This window comes from Oryx dammah, unplaced genomic scaffold, assembly GCF_014754425.2.
Source record: "Oryx dammah isolate SB20612 unplaced genomic scaffold, SCBI_Odam_1.1 HiC_scaffold_17, whole genome shotgun sequence".
Taxonomy (NCBI): Eukaryota; Metazoa; Chordata; class Mammalia; order Artiodactyla; family Bovidae; genus Oryx; species Oryx dammah.
This window is the reverse complement of record NW_024070201.1, coordinates 80260028-80282510: the sequence shown is the minus strand read 5'-3', so window position 1 is coordinate 80282510 and position 22483 is coordinate 80260028. Positions and strand designations below refer to the sequence as shown.

The 22483-nt window shown below is 51.2% G+C and overlaps 1 protein-coding gene across 1 annotated transcript in view; it reads right to left on the bottom strand.

Moving 5' to 3' along the window:
- The window catches only part of LOC120876035 (beta-galactosidase-1-like protein 2), a 36495-nt gene extending 14283 nt beyond the window's left edge, over positions 1–22212 (bottom strand). Inside the window, exons 1-8 of the mRNA XM_040257755.1 lie at positions 22141–22212; positions 21897–22039; positions 15938–16033; positions 15654–15851; positions 9374–9442; positions 5388–5483; positions 3954–4062; positions 872–964 (exon numbers count right to left, since the gene is read on the bottom strand). Coding sequence (XP_040113689.1) covers positions 872–964; positions 3954–4062; positions 5388–5483; positions 9374–9442; positions 15654–15851; positions 15938–16033; positions 21897–22039; positions 22141–22212 — 876 coding nt within the window. The remainder of the gene's footprint in view (positions 1–871; positions 965–3953; positions 4063–5387; positions 5484–9373; positions 9443–15653; positions 15852–15937; positions 16034–21896; positions 22040–22140) is intronic.
- Positions 22213–22483: the final 271 nt, after the last annotated feature.

Here is a 22483-nt window from a genome sequence, read left to right as displayed (position 1 = left end):
ATGAACAGTGGTCCATGGCCCTGGGGGGTGCGCACGTACCCAGGAGAAGGCGAGGGTCGGGCACCGGAATGAGCTGAGGGGAGGGAAGGAGGCCTCACCACCCCCACCCCCATCGCTGGTAAGCTGTTCAATGAGAACAGCCGAAAGGGACTTGGATGCAACCGTCAGCAACGACCTGAAGTGGACACCAACCACACTCCAAAGACAAGCATTTTCATAATGGATTAAGGAGAACGAATTCTTCTAATTACATGCAGAGTATGTACCTGAAGTACGTGGATACAGAAAAATCAAAGATGAAAGGTTGGAAAACCCCGTACTATACAAACACCAACCGAAAAAGATCTGTGATATCCACAGAAGGAAAAATTATTGCGACTCACTCTGTGCTTCAGAGGCATGCAGGTGCCCAGGCCCCTGTCTGGGGGAAAGCGTGGGGCGCCAGCTGCACGTCCGTGGCCTCAGCCATGTGTGGAAGAGCAGCACAGTAGTGTGCGACTTTGCTTTTTGCTGCAACCGAGGCGTCCTCTGATTTCTCTTTGGTTTTCAAAAACTAAAACTCTGGACTGTTCGGAAGTCAACGCTACAAACTCTTTAGAATAAATAACTTTTCTCTGTCCTATATTTTGGAAAAAAAAAAAAAAAAGACACAGGGAAGCCCCCAAGTGGACACAGCATTGATTCATGAGCTCTGCAGATTTACAGAGAACTCAGTGTAAGACTTTGACACTTGAAAGTTCTTCATCCACTGCTAACAATTGCTGCATCCCGGACGGTACCTTGCAAGCTCTAGCTGCTCAGAATGTTGGCTCCATGAATCAGCAAAGTGAGAAAAGTATGTAAAGACGGAGGAAAATGAAGGGGCACTTACGTTTTTAATGTACAGCATATATCTTTTATCCAGATTATAGGAACCGTACTCATTCTCCATCTGCACGGCAATAATGGGGCCCTCTTCTTGGAACTGGGGGTCAAGGAGACGAGAGTCTGAGGATGAGTCAGCCGATGGGGAAAGGCTGGACTGACTTTCTCAGTTTGCTACTGCACACGCACGTTCAGAGTGCCATAGAAAATAACCTGCTCCTAAACTCAGCCCCGGGGACATGGCGGTGGGGGCAGTTTCCGTCACCGAGTCAGCAGCCGCCTCGTGGGGTCAAAGCCTCCAGCACCCTGCCTTCCCCAGCGCCCCCAGGGAGCAGCGCCCGCTGACGCCCCTAGTCCAACACCTTAAGCAGAGGCTTAGACCTCCGCCCAGCCTTCCTCCAGGGTGCCAGGGAAGCGGGGGCGTGGCCCTCTCCTACAGCACGCCCCCTCCGGGACCCGCTCTGCTTCCGCCCCTGCACCCCCGTCTTCACTTGCCCTGTCACCGCCACAGGGCCCCATCCTCCCCTCCCTCGCAGTCTCCCTTTGTGGGCAAACGGTGCAGCAGCTCTGCACGCCCCGCGACAGCCCACCGCTCGAGACCCTGTCCTCTACTGTGGTCTCACGGCCGCCCTTTGCGTTCCACCTTGCCCTTCTCTTTGCTAAATGGATGCAATCCCTTTTCATCCTGGTCTGATTTCTCTCCACCAACAGTCCCTCCTCCTCCAGGAAGCCCTCCCTCCTGCAGCACCCTTCCTGGGTTCTGCACTCACCAGTCACCCCTCAGCCTCCTCCTTGAGCTCTTCTCCCCCTGCCACCTCTTCCCCAGACCCAGGATCCTGTCGGATCCGTGCCTTCTGCCCTCTCAGTTCCACCCTCATGCAAATATCTCCTCCTCCCCCTTCCCTGCCGACTCCCTTCTGCGATGTTCACATGCTCCATCAGCCCTGTCTTTGCAGCTCTTGCTAGCCCCGCAGTCGTGTTTTCTCTCTGCCCCTTGCACCTGCCATTGTGCTAGCCAGTTTCACTACACTCAGCTCTGCCCTTGGAGACATGTGGCCGCCAGAAGGTCTCCTCCTGGCACGCAGGACTAAGGAAAAGAGCACTGCTCCCTCAGAATTAGACGACACAGCAACAACGAAAGGGAAAAGCCAGATCGCTCCCAGGATGGTGTGCCAGTGGGTGGAAGTGTCTACACACCAATGCCTGTGCTTGTGGCCCGGGAGGACCTGGGCAGGGAGAGCTGAACCGGGACAGACTCGGCAAGCAGAGCGCAACCAGCTGCACCAGAGCTGAGTGGGCAGAAAAGAGCCTAAAAGAGTTTCCCAAACCTGTGTGCTTCCCAGGGGGCTCAGTGGTAAAGAGTCTGCCTGCCAATGCAAGGGACGTGGATTTGATCCCTGGGTCAGGAAGACCCCCTGCAGTAGGAAATGGCAACCCATCCTAATGTTCTTGCCTGGAAGAGCCCATGAAGAGAGGCGCCTGGTGGGCTACGCTCCACAGGACTGCAAGACAGTCGGGCATGTCTCAGCAACGGAGTGGCACACACAGGAAGAAAGCCACGGTACTGGGCATTGCCTGGTAGCCTATTGGTTAGGACTCCAGGCTTTCCCTGCTGTGGCCCAGTTTCTACCCCTTGGTTCCCTGACCTCACAAGCTGTGTGGCACAGCAAAAGGTAAGTAAAAACTTTTTAGGTGGCGTCCCTGGTGGCTCAAAGGGTAAGACCCCCAACTTCGGCGGCGCCGGGTTTTGTGCTCACCAGGCAACCTTCTGATTACTGATTTTGTCTTGCAAGCGCTCCAAGATGGGGAATGTCCTGATGTGGGGTGCAGAGAGTGTGCTAATTCACACTAGAACTTTCTTTGATGATGAAAAAGTTCTGTGTTCTCACCGTCCAATGTGGTAGTGACCATCCACAGGTGGCCACCTAGAGCTTGAACTGTCTGCTGTGAATAAAGAACTAAATCCTTTATTTAGTTTCAATAGATTTTAAGTGAAATAGCCACTGGTGGCCAAGGTTTCCACCCTGGCCAGCACAGCTCCAGGGCCGCAAAGGACCGCCCCTGCGTCTCCGGTCCCCAGCTGCACACGGACCGGCCCCGCAGCCACGTCACCTCGTCTGCTGACCCCGGGGCACGCTCAGAGTCAGGAGCCAGCTCTGCCCCGAGAAGATCCACCCCACCTGAAGCCTTGCCTGGCCATTTCCAGGCCTGTCGCTACCCCTACAGTGACATCGCTTTCCAGTGATCGCTGTGAGGATGAAATATGCTGCGTAAACACCAAATGCCTAATGAGAAGCTTGATACCTGCGTGCCAAGTCACTTCAGTCGTGTCCGACTCTCTGCGACCCCACAGACCGTAGCCTGCCACGGACTGTCCATGGGATTCTCCAGACAGGGAGACTGGAGTGGGGTGCTGTGCCCTCCTCCAGGGGTCAAATCCAAGTCTCCCACGGCTGCTGCATTGCGAGGGGATTCTCTACCGCTCAGCCACCAGGGAAGCCCAACAGAAACCGTGACACCTAACAGATACCTTTTGTTCCTTCCCTCTGCTCACTTGCTACCTACTTAGACAGTCCTTCATGCATTTTCCAAACCTTGCTGCAATATGCTGGCACACGATTTCTACTGAAACAATGAGTGTGTGTGCCACCATGGTTTTATTGCAGGGGGAGAGATATTTAAAAAACAACCAAACTGCAGTTGCTACGAAATCACTGACCTAAGGTCATCTGCGTCATCTATCGCTTGTGAAAGACTGACACGTAGCTATCTTTAGCAGGTTAGTTAAGACATTCTGATGGCCGTCATTAAATCCCCATTTCTGGTGTTGGAGAGCAAACAAAAAATGCAGAAGACATGGAAATATACAGAGCGCGGTTCCCAGCATCCTGCCAGAAGCGGCATCCCAGTAAGACAGTAGGTGAGGAACAGGCATAAAAGCAGAAGCACATTTCTTAAATAAGGAACTGGAATTAGCTGCTATACATGCTTCCTGCTTATGAGTGAAAGAAAGTAGGCTGAGCCCTGCCCAGGAAGGCCATTCAGGCAAGTACTTCCCTTGGGCACAGAGATGGGGAATCAGGTTTTACCTGGAATCCTCTAATCTTGGGAATCAGGTCATCAAAATAGCGATTCACTGCCGCTGTGAAGCCCTTGTGAGTTGTTCTCAGCTTCATATGAGAATCCTTGAGTAACCAGCTAGGAGGGAGAAGGCGAGACTCAGCCTTGGGGTGGGAAACAGCAGACAGAGCCGTTCACGCGTCTGAGGCTGGAGAACGTGAACAGCCCAGGGTCAGGTGGCCAGACAAGCAGCACACTGAAGTGCTAACCCATCTCTAAGAAAAAGTCGTCTGTGTTCGGTCACACACATCTCAGCACCTCAACCGCCACCTCCTGCCCCCAGATGCAACTGAGGCTTGGAGACATGGAAGCAACCAGGGCAGGGTCTCTGAGTTGCAGCCCACAGGCCAGGTCAGAGCTGCTGACTGTTCCTGTCAATAAAGTTTTATTGGCACGTGGCCCACCCTTCCCTTACATGTCATCACAGCTGTGCTCCTGAGGCAGCAGCAGAGATGAACTTTGCAACAGACACTGTCTGTGCCCCCTGAAAGCTGAAAATATTGATCATCTGGCCTTTTTTAAAAAAAAAAGCTCACCAAACCTTAGTCTGGTATGAGATTTTTTTAGAAAAATGTTTCAGAGTTTTTTTAAAAATGTTTTTTAATGGAATATTATTTGGTCATTTAAAAAATGAGGAATTGGTTCATGTTAAAGCATGTGCAGACTCTGACAACATCATGCCAAGGGAGGGGCGTCCCTGGCAGCCCAGTGGTTAGGGCTCTGTGCTGGGCTCAGTCACTAAAATCCCATAAGCTGCATGGCACAGCAGGAAAAAAAATTATGCCAAGAGAAAGAAACCAGGCACAGAGGGTCACATAAGGTATAATTCCATTTATATGAAGTATGCAGACTGGGCAAACCCACAGAAACTGAAAGGAAAGCAGCGGTTGCCAGGGGCTGGGGGTGGCTGGGCAGGGGCTTGCTCTTTGAGCAGCGGAAAGCCTTCCAGGACAGGACAGTGGTGACGGTTGTTCAACGTTTTGATGTACTCGATTGCCACAGAATTGCATCTTTTTACCTGGTAAATTTCATATTATGCACATTTCACTACCATTTAAAAATGGTAAGAAAAAAGACCCTCTTTGAAAAGAGATAATCCATCCAATTTTGTGCTATTATTAGTATCATCACAAAAGTTAGAACTTATAAAGATACTGACTACATAATACTGATTAGCCAGTAGCTTTCATTAAGGAAAAGAAGGATTCCACCTCTGCACTACAAGGATGAGATGGAGATTTATAAAAAACACACACCGTATCGTTCTCGGTATTCTAACGTGCATTTTCTAGGTCATGAAGCGGAAGGCGCGGGAGGCACGCACTAAAAGCACCCCTGGGAAACCAAGCGAGACTCTGCTCCGACTTGCTGCCGAGCAGGCGCGGGGCGCGAGCACGGCTCACCTGGGCAAGCCTCCGAGGTCCAAGTCGCTCCCGACGTAGGGGCCGACGCACAGGATGACCCACAGGTCCAGCTCTGACGCCAGGGCTATGAAAGCGCTGAGCAGGGGGCAACAGCGGCAGTCACCAAGGGCGGAGCCTGGACCCGCCGCCTCCCCGAGGCCTCGCCTGCGGGTAGGACAGGTGGAGCCAACTCCCAGCGGGCTCACAGAAGGCCCCGCCGGAGGCAGGACCCGGGACGGGGCCTCCTTCCACACAAAGGCCCTAGTGCAGAGGCCCCGCGGGCAGGACGCAGACGACTCGCAGGAACCCCGGGCAGACCCCGCCGCCCCCTGGACCGGCGCGGAGCCTCCTGTCCCCGCGAGGGCACCACCCAGGACCCGCCCTCACGAACCGCGCTGGCTCCTCCTTCCTTATCTCCCGCTTCCAGTCTGCCTCTAATCAGGTTTACTCCTTGCAGTTAATATTTCTGAACGTGAAATTCCTCTTAATTTTCACCGCTACCACGCTGCGTAAAGAACTCGCGTCCACCTGAGTTACTCCAACGGCTTCCTCCCTCCCTCCTTGCCGCCTCTCTTCCGATGCCGATGCCGCTTCCAGGCAGCACAGAATCATCCGGGACAAACACAGCAGTAATGTGTACCGAGTATCAGCATCAGCACTCAATACACTCAGTTCTGCAAGTGTATTATTTTCTCTCTCAATTCTATCACATAGGGATCAATATCACCTCCATTTTACAGAGAAGAAAATAGGAACTTAAGGAGTCAGAGGTCACTTTCTTGGGAAACTGGAAGCGTTAAAAGACAATCCGCCTCCAGAAAAGAAATCTTAACTGTGTTATTCTGCCTCTTAGAAATACCACCAGCATGCAAATATTAACTTCCTGAATTTCCCGAATTAAAATTCCCCCAGTGACTTACTTCATAGCCCCTCCGGAACAGATTTCAAATTTTGCAGCATAGCACCCAAAACGGGCCAAGATAAGCTCGACTATCTCTCCAGCTCTATTTTCTGACGTTTCCTCTACTCAGAACCAGCAGGAGAGTCAGATGGCGCTACTGCCGTTCCAGGAAAATATGAAGTTAGTCCCAGGGCCTGCTCCTTTCCTCCCTGGCACGCGCTCACCTACACATCCTGCCGCCTTGCATTGACCTGGGCTGATCCCAAGCCACCAGGACAGAAGCAGAAGCGAGTGCTCCTGCTGCCAGAAACCCCCCTCTGCCTGCTTCCCGCTGTGGGCGCGGTGCAGGGCGGGAGCGGTGGCTTGAAAGCTAGGTGCTGGCGAAGCTTAAGCTATGAGAGGGAAAGACCCTGAAGCCCTGGTTCTCTCCTGGAAGAGCAATGCACACTCACTGTGAATATCTATTCTAAACCTTCCCTAATGAAAACAGATCTTTATTGACAGATGATGTCGGGGTTCCCTCGCTGCAGCAGGAACGTCAATCTAACTCAGGTCAGTGTCCTCCCACACGTCTGACTGCTCCGACTGTGGCCTGAAATCATGTCTAAGAAACTCCTGCTCGATTGTGGCCTGAAATCACGTCTAACAAACTCCTGCTCAGGGTCCCAATGTACTGGAGCTGTCCGTCTGCTGTTACCCACCCTGGGCTGTTCCCCTAGTTTGGGTTACAAGTCCTCAGCTGCTATTTGCCTCCCTCTAATGTCTGAGGAGGTCTTACAAATAGCTGTGAAAAGAAGAGAAGCGAAAAGCAAAGGAAAAAAGGAAAGATATTCCCATTTGAATGCAGAGTTCCAAAGAACAGCAAGGAGAGATAAGAAAGCCTTCCTCAGCGATCAATGCAAAGAAATAGAGGAAAACAACTGAATGGGAAAGACTAGAGATCTCTTCAAGCAAATGAGAGATACCAAGGGAACATTTCATGCAAAGACTGGCTCGATAAAGGACAGAAATGGTCTGGACCTAAGAGAAGCAGAAGATGTTAAGAAGAGGTGGCAAGAATACACGGAAGAACTGTACAAAAAAGAGCTTCATGACCCAGATAATCACGATGGTGTGATCACTCACCTAGAGCCAGACATCCTGGAATGTGAAGTCAAGTGGGCCTTAGGAAGCATCACTACGAACAAAGCTAGGGGAGGTGATGGAATTCCAGTTGAGCTATTTCAAATCCTGAAAGATGATGCTGTGAAAGTGCTGCACTCAATATGCCAGCAAATTTGGAAAACTCAGCAGTGGCCACAGGACTGGAAAAGGTCAGTTTTCATTCCAATCCCAAAGAAAGGCAATGCCAAAGAATGCTCAAACTACTGCACAATTGCACTCATCTCACACGCTGGCAAAGTAATGCTCAAAATTCTCCAAGCCAGGCTTCAGCAATATGTGAACCGTGAACTTCCAGATGTTCAAGCTAATTTTAGAAAAGGCAGAGGAACCAGAGATCAAATTGCCAACATCTGCTGGATCATTGAAAAAGCAAGAGAGTTTCAGAAAAACAGCTATTTCTGCTTTATTGATTGTGCCAAAGCGTTTGACTGTGTGGATCACAATCAACTGTGGAAAATTCTGAAAGAGATGGGAATACCAGACCACCTGACCTGCCTCTTGAGAAATCTGTATGCAGGTCAGGAAGCAACAGTTAGAACTGGACATGGAACAGACTGGTTCCAAATCGGGAAAGGAGTACGGCAAGGCTGTATATTGTCACCCTGTTTATTTCACTTCTATGCAGAGTACATCATGAGAAACACTGGGCTGGATGAAGCACAAACTGTAATCAAGATTGCCGGGAGAAATATCAATAACCTCAGATATGCAGATGTCACCACCCTTATGGCAGAAAGTGAAGAGGAACTAAAAAGCCTCTTGGTGAAAGTGAAAGAGGAGAGTGAAAAAGTTGGCTTAACATTCAGAAGCTCAACATTCAGAAAACAAAGATCATGACATCTAGTCCTATCACTTCATGGGAAATAGATGGGGAAACAGTGGAAACAGTGTCAGACTTTATTTTGGGGGGCTCCAAAAATCACTGCAGATGGTGACTGCAGCCATGAAATTAAAAGACGCTTACTCCTTGGAAGAAAAGTGTGACCAATCTAGATAGCATATTAAAAAGCAGAGACATTACTTTGCCAACAAAGGTCTGTCTGTTCAAGGCTGTGGTTTTTCCAGTGGTCATGTATGGATGTGAGATTTGGACTATAAAGAAAGCTGAGCACCAAAGAGCTGATGCTTTTGAACTGTGGTGTTGGAGAAGACTCTTGAGAGTCCCTTGGCCTGCAAGGAGATCCAACCAGTCCATTCTAAAGGAGATCAGTCCTGGGTGTTCATTGGAAGGACTGATGCTAAAGCTGAAACTCCAATACTTTGGCCACCTCATGAGAAGAAAAGATTGATGGAAAAGATTGATGCTGGGAGGGATTGGGGGCAGGAGGAGAAGGGGACGACAGAGGATGAGATGGCTGGATGGCATCACCGACTCAATGGACATGGGTTTGGGTGAACTCCGGGAGTTGGTGATGGACAGGAGGCCTGGCATGCTGCGATTCATGGGATCGAAAAGAGTCGGACACGACTGAGCAACTGAACTGAACTGAACTGACTGGTAGACAGTCTTATTCCACAGCACAGCACATAGTCTGCATCAAAGACAGTTATGAATACAGTGGATGGAAGATACATAGTTTTGAACAATTACTCTTACTGTATTACCTCTCAAAACTCCTACAAACTATACTTCAGAAATTTCCTCTTATAAGTGAAATAGCGGGGTCCCCGCAGTAGATTAGGGCTGCAGGGACGCTCTCTGAGCCACATGTGGGTAAAATGCACAGCGGACACGGAGGCCTGGGCTCCACCACTGACAACAGGCTCCCTGCTCAGGGGGCTGCCATCTGGGGGATGGAATCATCAGAGCTTCCGGGGGATTCTCAGAGGGAAAGCAAGGTGACTCTTGCTTCCTCTGACCCTACAGAGTCAAACTCCCGTCTGTGAGCCAGAGAAACAGCAACTTAAACAGGAAACATACATCAAATCCAGGTTTCCACTGTAGTGAAAGTGGCCTCTTCTTGGTTCATGAAGGTTCCAAGGAACATGCCTGAAACAGAAAAAAAGAGAAATGTAAAAACTTTATATTTTACAATTATAAGTTATATAACATTGGATTATACATTATTATTTAAATGAAGACAAAATGAAATCCAGCAACCAATGGTACAGCATTCACAATACCCAGTATATCCATTTAAAGTTTCCCAGGCATGCCAAACTCACTCTCCAAAACAAACAAACAAAGAAAGCCAGAAAAATTGACGATAAGCCAGAAAACAATTGAGCAACAGAAATAAACCCAGAAATGACATATAGGTTGACACTGGCGGAAAAAAATATTAAAAAGGTATAACAAACATATACCATATCTGTAATAAGTAAATAAAAGCATTATAATGAAGAAAATGGAAGATATTAAAAGGGTCCCAAAGGAACTTTTAAATTTTAAAAAATATAGTATCTGAAATCAAAAATACCCTAGATGCAATTAGGAGCAGGAAATGGACACGTGCCACTGATACTAACGGCAGCACAGAGCCCGGGAGAGAGTCCCAGGGTGCTTCAAGGTCGAGCGAGAGCAACCACCCAGACGGGAAAACAGGAAAAACACCAAGAGTCAAAATGAACAGCATCAGTAACAGGCGGGGTCTTATCAAGAAGTCCAAGTCCCGGGGGAAGAGGGGAGATGAAATTACTAGAAGAAATAGGGAGTTTTACCAGATTTTGGTAAATTGATGAAAACCGTAAACAGTCCCAAGAACTACAACGAACCACAAGTGGTGGTGGGGGTGGGGGCGGAAAGCTACACCATAATACATCAGGAGCAGGCAGCTGAAAAGCAATGACAAAGAAAAAGTCTTAAAAGCAAACAGAGAGAGGAAAACAAGAAGTCACACAAATAATTTGTTTAAAAATACAAGAACTACAGAAGACTTGCCATCAGATGTCAGAAGATAACAAAGAAACATATTTAAGGTGCTGAGAATGAAGCGCCAAACAACAAAAATATCAGTCTAAAATGCTATACCCAGTGAAATTATCCCCCAAAAGTTAAGATGAAAGAGAAATATCCTTCAGAGAGATGAAAGCTAAGATAATTCATGATCAGCTGACTTGGGGAAGTCTCTCAGCAGAAAGAAATGACGCCCAGTAGGAACAGTGACCTGTACAAAGGAATGAAGAGTATCAAAAAAAGGTACATATATGGGTAAATAAAAAAGATATTTTTGTCACCTTAAATTTATCTCAGATGTAACTGGATGTTCAAACCAGGAAAAGAATGTATTACGAATTTCATAGTTTAAAACAACAAGGCTCGTGACACAGCATGGCACAAAGGAGGGTGAGATGCAAACACATAAGGGCGGGCTCCTGGGCCCCAGTGTGTTACTGTTAGAAAAGAGCACAAGTTAGAGTTTAGGTAAAGAAATTTATATAAGAGCTTAGGGAACAAATCCAGGATCCTTAAAAAAACGATTCAGTATCCCACTTTTAACAGTGGACCCATCACCCAGACAGAAACTCAATACGGGAAACTGGACCCGAGCTACACATTAGGCCAGAAGAACACGTGCTGGTGTGGTGCTTGAGGGAATTACACGCAGTGATGGGAATGAACAAGCTAAAGCATGGCAGATCATGGAGGAATCTCACAGACTTGATCTTGAGCAGAAGATCAGACACAAGAGTAAAATAAAGGCTGTACGAGTCCAGGTGCATAAAGTTCAAAAGAGGCCAAGGTGATGTTTGTGTTGGAAACACAAGCTCTGCCGCCCCTCTGCTGGGTGGTCCTGACTGCCGGTGATGGGCAGGCTTCTGAGGCCAGGCCACAGGCGCACGTCCAGGTGACTAAGCACATGGAGCGCAGTGCTTAGATACTGGACGCATGCCAAAGTTCAATAAAGTGCGACTGTGAGAGAATACAAGGCAGCGACGAAGCCAGGCTTCAACAGCACGTGAACCGTGAACTTCCAGATGCTCAAGCTGGATTTAGAAACAGCAGAGGAACCAGAGATCAAATTGCCAACATCTGCTGGATCATCAAAAAAGCAAGAGGTTTCCAGAAAAACATCTGCTGCTTTACTGACTCTGCCAAAGCCTTTGACTGTATGGATCACAACAAACTGTGGGAAGTTCTTCCAGGAGGAGGCAGGAGAAAGGGACAACAAGGGACGAGACGGCTGGATGGCATCACTGGCTTGATGCACGAGTTTGGGTGAACTCCGGGAGCTGGTGATGGACAGGGAGGCCGGGCAGGCTGCAGTTCATGGGGTCGAAAAGAGTCAGACACGACTGAGCAGCTGAGCGGAACATTACCAGCGAGGGTGTGCTAGGTAACTCGGACCAAACATTCCCCACACTGTACGCCCCCCACCCCGACAACACCTGACTGCTGAGCTTGGGTTTGGGTCTCACCACCCCTCCCCCAACACCTGCCATCTCCTGGGCTGGAATCTCACCATTCTAGCTCTCAGCTCCAGCTCGCCAACCGCAGATCCTGAGATTTCTCATTGCTGTATGAGCCAGTTCCTTTCTCTCTCTCTCTCACACACACACACACACGCCCGCTGGCCCTGCTTCTCTGAGAAGGCTCCTAACACAGTTGATGCCATTCATTCAGAGCAGATGGCCAGGGCTGAAGCCAGCTGCCGGAGCCGGGGTTGGCAGCAACATTCAACCTGTAAGTGACGGCTCGCCGGAGGCTCTGTATCAATGAGCTTGAGAGTCAAAACCTGCAGAAGCCCCAGGGTTCTTGCTGTGAAGGTCTGAGACAAATCCCTCTCGCTTCCCACAGGGTTAGGGGAGAGTGGGCATTTTAAAGCAGGTCCAGGCTCTTCTGTCCTTGACAAACGCCCGCCCTCAGCGAGAGCAGCATTGCCAGAGCTGCACGGGACATTCCCCAGACGACCACGGGGAGGAAGAGAAGCACGGCCTTCCGCGGCCAGCTCGGGGCGGAGACCCGCCGAGGCCGACGGCACTCGGCCTCCGCCCTCCCCTCGCAGCGCGGCTGTCTACAGGCCCCCATAGACAGAAGGGGTTACAGCCAGAGGCACTCTAGGCCTCAGGCCCTGCTTAGGGGGAATCTCCAGGGAAAGCCAAGGCGGCGGGGAGGCAGCAGCAAGGGCGCAAGAGAAGTTCCTCTGAAACCAGTCAGAGCAGCAGCCCGCACGCCAGGCAGACGTAACAGCTCACACACAAGCCTGCTGTGCCAGGCCCTCTCGCCCGTGCCAGCTTGCCCGGCTTTCGACAGGAAGCTGTAAGACAGGCAGAAACAAAGGCCACTGCTAAGGAGGCAGAGCAGATGAGAACCAGGCTTCGACATGGGAGACACCGTGGAATTACTAGACCAGGAATTTAAAATAGCTCTGCCTCAGGTGCGAAAGGAGGAAGTGGACAGCGGGCAAGGTGGGCAACATGAGCAGAGACGGGAACTCTGAGAATAAGAAGGAAGCGCTAACACACAGGGGCTAGCGCCCGGATGGGCTCAGCGGTCACAGAGCCACGGGAAGAAGGCGCGAGCTTGCAGCAGGGCAGGAGCACCCTCCAAACCGAACTGCAAGAGGAAAGAGCACGGAAGGAAGGAGGGCAGTATCCGAGTCCTGCGGGACAGCACGCGTGTGACAGAAGCGCCAGAGGAGATTCAAGGGAGAAAGGAAAGAAGAAACAGTCCAAGAAGTAACGTTCCAACAGCTTCCCAAGCGAAGGGCCGTTGTCAAACCACAGACCCAGGAAGCTCCGCAAACGCAAAGCAGGATAAACACATCTAGAAACGTGCATGAAAGGATATCAGAAACCAAAAGCGCTGTGATGGTGCAAGAAGGGGCGGGTCACAGGCGCCACAGAAGATGGGCTGGACCCAGACCCGCCTCAAAGCGTGTCCTCAAAGCGCCGTCAAGACCCTCCACCCTGGGGCGGAGCACTTGCGAACCTACAGCGGCACTATCCCGTGACTGAAGACCTGTTCAAGATGGAAAGAAAGGAGTGTAGCCTGACAGGGGTAAAATGTGGCCCCTGGGAGCGAATGCTGGCTTCCCGTCCACAGGCTCCTTGCTGTGCCCAGCTGCTGCTGCTGCTGCGTCCCTTCAGTCGTGTCCGACTCTGTGCGACCCCATAGACGGCCTCCCACCAGGCTCCCCCGTCCCTGGGATTCTCCAGGCAAGAACACTGGAGTGGGTTGCCATTTCCTTCTCCAATGCATGAAAGTGATTAGTGAAAGTGAAGTCGCTCAGTCGTGTCCGACTCTTCGCGACCTCATGGACTGCAGCCCACCAGGCTCCTCCGTCCATGGGATTTTCCAGGCAAGAGCACTGGAGTGGGGTGCCATCGCCTTCTCCAGAGGATCTTCCTGACCCAGGGATGGAACCCAGGTGTCCCACATTGCAGGTACATACTTTACCATCCGAGCCACAAGAGAAACCCCAATATATACGTGACTGTGTTAAACAGGCAGCTAGTGGGAAGCTGCTGCATAGCCCAGGGAGCTCAGCTTGGGGCTCTGTGATGACTGAGAGGGCTGGGGTGGCAGGGAGGCTCGAGAGGGAGGGGTAAGTGTACACATACAGCTGCTGTACAGGAGAAAGTGACACAACATCGTAGAGCAAATGTGCTCTAACTTTAAAAGGGGGGAGGAGGGGGAGGGACCAACTGGGAGTTTGGGGTTAGCAGACGCAAACTATCACACTCCGAATGGATAAAAGTAAGGTGCCCTCTGTAGCACAGGCTTCCCTGGCGGTGCAGCTGGTAAAGAATCCGCCTGCGGTGCAGGAGACCCCAGTTTGCTTCCTGAGTTGGGAGGATGCCCTGGAGAAGGGACAGGCTGCCCACTCCAGTACTCTTGGGCTTCCCTGGTGGCTGAGCTGGTAAAGAATCCACCTGCAACGCAGGAGACCTGGGTTTGATCCCTGGGTTGGGAAGATCCCCTGGAGGAGGGAAAGGCTGCCTGCTCCAGGATTCTGGCCTGGAGAATTCCACGGACAGTCCATGGGGTCACAAAGGGTCGGACACGACTGAGCGACTTTCACGATAGCACAGGAAACTTTACCCAATCTCCTAGGATAAACCATAATGAAAATGATTTTAAAATTTATGTATGTGTATAACTGAGTGTTGTAGAGTAGCAATTAGCACAACTTGGGTGGTTCAGACAGTAAAGAATCTACCCGCAATATGGGAGACCTGGGTTGAATCCCATGGACAGAGCAGCCTGGCAGATTACAGTCCATAGGGTCGCAAAGAGTCGGACGCGACTGACCGACTGACACTTTCCACAAAAACTTTTGTAAATCAACCATACTTCAATTTTAAAAATGTATATATATATGTATATATATATATACATATATATATACGTAAAGACAGTGCAATCTTTTCTACAAAATGCAGGCACTGTGCGGCTGCTTTATTCTGAGAGAATGTTCTGCTTTGAGTGACTCAGAGCATCTTATACTTTATGAAACAATGGTGATAATTTTTATATTTTTAAACAAGGATACTAAAACAGACAAAACTTGGCAGTTTTATTTCAGCCACAAATGTTTTAACGTTTTTACTGGTTCCTGATATTTTTAATGGAAGTCTCACCGACTTCAGTAGTGTATTATTTTCAGGTGTACAGCATAGTGACTCCCTGTTTTTACAGAATGTAAGAGTTCATGAAGTTTCAGTGTCAGAATCACTGCTATACAAAAGCAACAGCACAATGAGGAAACAAGGAAAATGATGTGATGTGTGAAAGGTTTCATGACAGTTTGGGGGAAAATGCTTTAAAACCTCATTCCCCATCACTTGCCAAATTAAAATCCAAATATTTAAAATACAGGGTTTTTTTTTATTTTTCCTAAACTTACACTTTAAAAATCAAGTCACTGAAAAGGAGCAAATAGAACTATCCAAACAATAATGGATGGGCACTTTCTAAGCTTAGAAGGTGGAAAAGAAATCCACTGTTCTTTCTTCCCTTCAGTGAGCAGAATGAGGACAGTCACAGGATTCTCCAGGCCTCACTCTCAGTGAGACGGGACTTTCCCTGGCACTCATCACTGGGCCGACTCTGCCCACAGGGCAGCTCTCCAAGGAGGATGGGGCCCGCTGCCTAGATCCCTGGGACCGAGGGGACGCTGGGCTGCAGCCGCCTGGGACAGGAGACCGCAGTGTGCAGGCCGGAGCAAGCCTGCTGAGACAGACGGCCGCAGGAGCGGGCTGCACTCACGTGGGGCCCGGGGAGCCCGCGGCGCCCAGCAGAGGCAGACTGCACTCACGTGGTGACGGTGTTGAAGCCGCAGGCCTTCAGCTTCAGGAGGCTGTCCTTCCAGTAGTCCCGGGGCACGCGGAAGTAGTGGATGGTGCCCGACAGGATGAGGAAAGGCGTGTTGCCCAGTGTGAAGTTGGAGCCTCTCACCTGCAGACCCACAAGCCGCTCACTGACGCGCGAGGGCCTCAGGAGAGCCTGGACCACGCTGCAGAGACACAGGAGGCGTGTGACTCCGACAGAGGCGGGTCCGTTGTGAGGGTCTCTCCTCCAGGGCCCTGCCCTCAGACCTACCTCTCTGGGAGGCCTTGCAATGCGGATGTTACCAGGAACCTGGAAGTCAGGCTCAGGAGGCCCACCAGCCTCACCAGGAACAAGAAGGCCTGCATGCTAGACAGACGGGACAGACAGAGGTCAGGGCCCCCGGCCAGGAAGGAGTGGCTGCCAGGAGAGGCCAGGCCTTGGGGGCCGGGGGAGGGGCGAGGGCGGGCAGGCCTGCACAGCTATCCTGGGTTCCAGACATGCCAAGGCCAGGTCTCCTGCCAGGAGGGAGGTGGGCTGTGCAGACAGGCTCCTGCTGAACCATGGGGTCTTCAGACACCCCTGACTTTTTAGAGAAGACCAAGCGTCCCTCAAGGAAGCTTTATAAACAAAATCATCTCAGGTGATTTGCCAGAGACATCTTCCGGCTGAGTGACTCAGGGATCAGTGTCTAGCAGAGAACACCGGCTGGCCGGGCCTCTGGGCCTGGGTCGTCTGTGCCCACCACCCCCAACCCCTCCCCGACAGGGCAGCCCGTGGCCCACGACTTTCTTCAGGGAACAGGGGCCGCCACGGTGGCCCACCTAGCAATGAGGGGTGTCCCCGGGGACCTGGTCGGGGTGGGGGGGGTGGTCAGGGAGGTCATGGGGAGGGTGGACCCAGGTCCAAGTGACAGGCCCCAGACCTGCTCCCCCAACAGGCCATCCCAGGGGAGCGCATACGGAGAGGGACCCCAAAACAGCCAGGACCCCGCCGGGGGCCTCCTGCGGAGCTCCCTGTAGACCAATGGCCCACTGCGGCCTCTCTCAGGACCCAAGTGGTGCCCAACCCGCTGTGGACTCTGGGCGGCCTGCACCCACCCATCTCCCTCCGAGACCCTCCCCCACCGCCAGGACCCCTGCCCCTTCCTGTACCCCTCCCCCTCCTGCACCTGTCTCCCCCTCCTGCACCTGTCTCCCCTGTTGGCACCCCTCCCCCTCCTGCTCCTGTCTCCCCTCCTGCACCCCTCCCCCTCCCGCACCCCTCCTGCTCCTGTCTCCCCTCTCCTGCACCCTCTCCTCCGTCTGCACCGCCCCCCTGGGACCCCACGCGGTAGCGGCCATCCCCTCGGCACGGTCGCCGCACATCCCTGGGCGAGGCTCTGAGAGCAGGAGGTCTTTTCCTGGACTTGGGGTCCAGCCGGAGCCCCTCTCAGGCCCGGCGACATCCCCGGGGCAGGTCGGGCTCTTGTCAGACCGACCCTGAAACCGCCAAGTCCCAGGCCGCGCCGGCGAACCTCAAGCGCGGAGCTCTTCTGGCTCCAGACCAGCAGGGTCTGCAAGGCTTACGCCAGAGCGGGGGCGGGGCGAGGGCCAGGGGGCGGGGCGAGCCGTGGGGGCGGGGCGAGCCGTGGGGGCGGGGCTGAGAGCTCACTTGCGCGGGCCCGCCCCTCCCCCCGCGGGGCGACCCGCTTGGCTACAGCCCTCCCGGCTGGTCTGTGCTGATCCGGATTCAGGCTCTGAGAGCAGCTTTGTTTTTCAGTCGCTCAGCGTGCCCCTGCCGACTCTTTGGGACCCCATGGACTGCAGCACGCCAGGCCTCCCTGTCCATCACCAACTCCTGGAGTTTACTCAAACTCATGTCCATCGAGTCAGTGATGTCATCCAACCATCTCATCCTCTGTCGTCCCCTTCTCCCGCCTTCAGTCTTTCCCAGCGTCAGGGTCTTTTCCAATGAGTCAGTTCTTCGCATCAGGTGGCCAAAGTATTGAAGTTTCAGCTTCAGCATCAGTCCTTCCAATGAATATTCAGGACTGATTTCCTCTAGGATGGACTGGTTGGATCTCCTTGCAGTCTAAGGGACTCTCAAGAGTCTTCTCCAACACCACAGTTCAGAAGCATCGATTCTTCGGTGCTCAGCTTTCTTTATAGCCTAATTCTCACATCCATACATGACCACTGGAAAAACCATACATAGCTTTCACTAGACGGACCTTTGTTGGCAAAGTGATGTCTCTGCTTTTTAAAATGTTGTCTAGGTTGGTCATAGCTTTTTTTCCAAGGAGCAAGCGTCTGTTAATTTCATGGCTGCAGGCAGCATCTGCAGTGATTTTGGAGCCCCCCAAAATAAAGTCATGTTTTCATTTTCCCCCCATCTATTTGCCATGAACTGATGGGACCAGATGCCATGATCTTCATTTTCTGAATGTTGAGTTTTAAGCCAACTTTTTCACTCTCCCCCTTCACTTTCATCAAGAGGCTCTTTAGTTCTTCACTTCTGCCATAAGGGTGGTGTCATCTGCAAATCTGAGGCTACTGATATTTCTCCCAGCAATCTTGATTCCAGCTTGTGCTTCTTCCAGCCTAGTGTTTCTCATGATGTGCTCTGCATAGAAGTTAAATAAGCAGGGTGACAATATACAGCCTTGACGTACTCCTTTCCCTATTTGGAACCAGTCTGTTGTTCCATGTCCGATTCTAACTGTTGCTTCTTGACCTGCATACAGGTTTCTCGAGAGGCAGGTCAGGTGCTCTGGGATTCCCATCTCTTTCAGAATTTTCCACAGTTTATTGTGATTCATATAGTCAAAGGATTTAGTGTAGTCAATGAAGCAGAAGTAGATGTTTTTCTGGAACTCTCTTGCTTTTTCTATGATCCAGTGGATGTTGGCAATTTGATCTCTGGTTTTTCTGCCTTTTTAAAATCCACTTGTATATCTGGAATTTCTTAGCTCACATACTGTTGACGCCTGACTGGAAGGATTTTGACCATTACCTTGCTAGCAAATGAAATGAGCACAATTGTACGGGAGTTGCAACATTCTTTGGTACTGCCTTTCTTTGGGATTGGAATGAAAACTGCCCTTTTCCAGTCCTGTGGCCACTGCTGAGTTTTCCAAATGTGCTGGCATATTGAGTGCAGCACTTTAACCCATCATCTTTTAGGATTTGAAATAATTCAGCTGGAATTCCATCACCTCCAGTAGCTTTGTTGGTAGTGAGGCTTCGCTAACCCCATTACATGGAGCTCTGGAAGTGGAAATTAATAAGCAGCTGTGAGCTCCGTGCAGGCTGCCTACAGAGTGGTTGCAGCTGTTTGCCCAGCTGTGCTCTTGCTGTGTCTCGGTGCACATTTCATGCCCATCACTTCACTGTCTGACTGTGAGTTCCACATCTGGGGATACTGAGGACTGATGGTGAGGGACCTGAGCACCTGTGGGCTTGGGTGTCTTAGGAGGTTCTAGAATCAGGCCCCCGGGTTCTGAAGGATGTGTGTATTGTTTTGTATGTGCTCCTGCAAAACACCTGTTGTTGCTTGTACGGACGTGTTAAATGTTAATGTTGACTCACTCGATACTGACTTCAGGTCTTATTATAGTTCTGCGTCTAAGAACTGAGCAAGTTCTGTGGCAAGTGCTTCTGTAGATTACTCCACGCTGCCTATGTTTTCTTCTAATGTTTCTTCAGCTTGTTTCTTCATTTAAATCTCTGGTTCATCAAAAATTTATGTTAATATAAGATTGAAAGGTAGATGAACCTTTCATTTTTTTCCAAATGGCTAACAGATTTCTCCCAAATGTAATTCTTCCCTCATCGCTTTGCAAAGACCTTTATCATATACTAAGTTCTCATATATGTTTATCTGCTTTTGATTCTGTATTTTATTCCATTTATTCCACTGGGTCTGTCTGATCAGATTCAGCTCACAAAAAGAACTTACACGGGGCCGGACACAGTTCTACACTCACTGCCTGTGAACTCATTTATCAGCCTTAGCAGCTGGTGTTCTTCTTATTCCTCTTTCACAGATTTAGGGACTGTGGCAGGAAACTCCCTGGCAGCCCAGTGGTTAGGACTGCTCGCTATCACTGCCAAAGGTGAGGGTTTGATCCCTGGTTAAGGAACAAAGATCCCAAAAGATGTGCAGCACATTAAAAAAAAAAAAAGGAGCTGACGCAGAGTGCGCTGCGGTGACTTGCCCAAGGGGACGCAGAGTGCGCTGCGGTGACTTGCCCAAGGGGACGCAGCAGTGGCAGACCCAGGTTTCGGTCCCTGCGACAGAGCTCCAGAGCCTGCGCTACTAACCTCTGGGCCAGGCAGCGTGTACTTTTCCATTTCAACGAGTTTTGCTCAGAAACTTGCTTTGATGCAATATTGGCATCTAAGGGTACTACCAACAAATTATCCCAAAGGCCAAGGAACAGAGAGGCTTGCAGATCAAACTGACTCAGACCACACGGTTTAGTAAATAAATGTAAAACACAGAGTGAGAAGCAAGAGATGGAGTGGTAACGCTCTTAGGATAGAGTGACAGTGGACAGGCGGACGCGCCGGAGCCCCGGGAAGGTGCGGTTAGGCGCACGCAGCGCCCCCTCCCTGAGAGACGGCTGACGGCTGCAGCTCTCCGTTCAGTCTGCCCGGCGGCCATGGGACTCATCTGCGCTCTGCAGTCGAGGACCCTGTGGGCGGCGTGAGTATCCCCGGCGGGTACAGGAATTAGACCTCATGAGTCCCAAGGGCCTCGCAGGGTTCACGGACACTTAGTATATTGCGGACGGTCAGGCCTACGCACAGGGCTGGGACTGGAGTGGGGTAAGCAGGTGCAGAAGTTAAGAAGGGATCATAAATATTCAGTGCAAGCTTGGTCCTTCCGTCCCTTTCTGTGCTCACAAGCAGGTTATCTACCTACATCAGCCAAGTCTGACACATCCCGCTGAGGGCTTGTCTGTGCCTCACACATCTTATGAGTCTTATCCTTTCTATTTGCTTTCTACAGATCTGAATATTATTACACAACACAGCATATTTCATAGCTTGAGTCTGTGACTTTGTTATTCTCTTTAAGGAGGCTTCCTGTTTATTCACGTGCTACTCCAGATACATTTTAGAATCATTTCATCAAGTTCATCAAGTTATAATTAGATCCCAGTTAAACACAAGGTATCTCAATTATTGTTCACTATCTCTCTTCAAGGGCCTGAAAAAATTAGAGAATTTTCCTTTCTGGACAATAGCGTACTTTCATTTTTATTTATTCACTAAGTTAAAGAATACTTATTGGGAACCCACTGTATTCCAATATAGTAGCTCCCCTTATCGTGGCCCAGATGGTGGAGAGACTGCCTGCCAGTGCACGAGATTTGGGTCCAGTCCCTGGGTCGGGAAGAGCCCCTGGAGGAGGGAACGGCAACTTACTCCAGCATTCAGAGGAGCCTGGCGGGCTACAGTCCACGGGATCACACAGAGTTGGACACAACTGAGTGACTAACACACACCGTAGTCCAAACGCTGCCCTGGGTTACATAAGCAGCTTCCACAAGATAAAAGTTGTTTTTGTTAACATGCACCCCAATGTCCACTGCAGCACTGTTTACAACAGAACATGGAAGCAACCTAGACGCCCGCTGACATGACGGATAGAGAGGACGCGGAACATGTAGCCAGTGGAATATTACTCGGCCGTATAAAGGAGCGAAGCTGGGTCATTTGCAGAGATGTGTGTAGACCTGGAATCTGACACAGAGAGGTCAGAAAGAGAAAAACCCACATCATACATTAATGCACATATGTGGACTCTAGAAAAAAAATAGTACAGATGCACCTATTTTCAGGGCAGGAATAGAGACACAGACGTAGAGAGTGGACATGTGGACACGGGAGCGAGGGGGCGGTGGGATAAACTGGGAGGCGGGGACTGACACACATACGCGGCTACGTGTTAGACGGTCGGCGAGGGGGAGCTGCTGTGACAACCGAGGGGGGTGGGGCGGGGCTGGGGGGAGGGAGACCCGAGAGGGAGGGATATGTGTAGACTTAGAGCTGACTCATTTTGTGGTACAGAAACTAACACAAGCTTAAAGCAATTACACTCTAATAAAAACATTATATTTTTAGAAAGGTGAGCAGTTGCCACAGGCAGTTCTAAACCATCTGTCCTCGGGACACTGATGTGAGGGCAGTGGGTGCTCGAGCTTTTTACTCGGGGACGTGGCCTGGGACTTAAAAGTGGCTACCAGACCGAGGAGGGCTCAGCGCCCACACCAGTGGCGCCCCCGCAGGCCCGGAGCCCGGACCCGGACAGGTGGAGGTTCCCACACAGTGGCACCGATGTCAGGCCCGGCTGGAGGGGCAAGCGGCCACCCAAGTCCTGGTGACGCTGGAAAAGGACCAGGGCGGGGGTGCTCAGAACTGCTCACGAGGAGCAGGCAGACCTTCACACGGCTTGTACCCATGTTTAGAGAGAACGGACGCAGTTACCGCAGAGGCTGATGTGGGTTCTGAGACCCGGCGGGCCGGCGGGGTGGCTCCAGCAGGGATGCCCACTGCCATTCAGAAAGGGCTGGGAGCCGGGCCGGCTCAGGGAGGGCGTCTCCGCTGGGGGACGGCTACCCCCGGAGCCCATGGACCTCCCAGCAGGACCCTGTGAGCAGCGGGCTAGGCGGGCCTCTGGGCCAGCACAGGGCACCCACACCAGAGGCTCGGGTCCCAGCCCGACGAGCTGACCCTCAGTGGAGGCAGGTGATTGATAAGCGAGTGCTTTCCGGCAGGAACACCAATTTGAGTGAACCTGTGTTCCAGGCCCAGCTCTCGGCCACGCCAT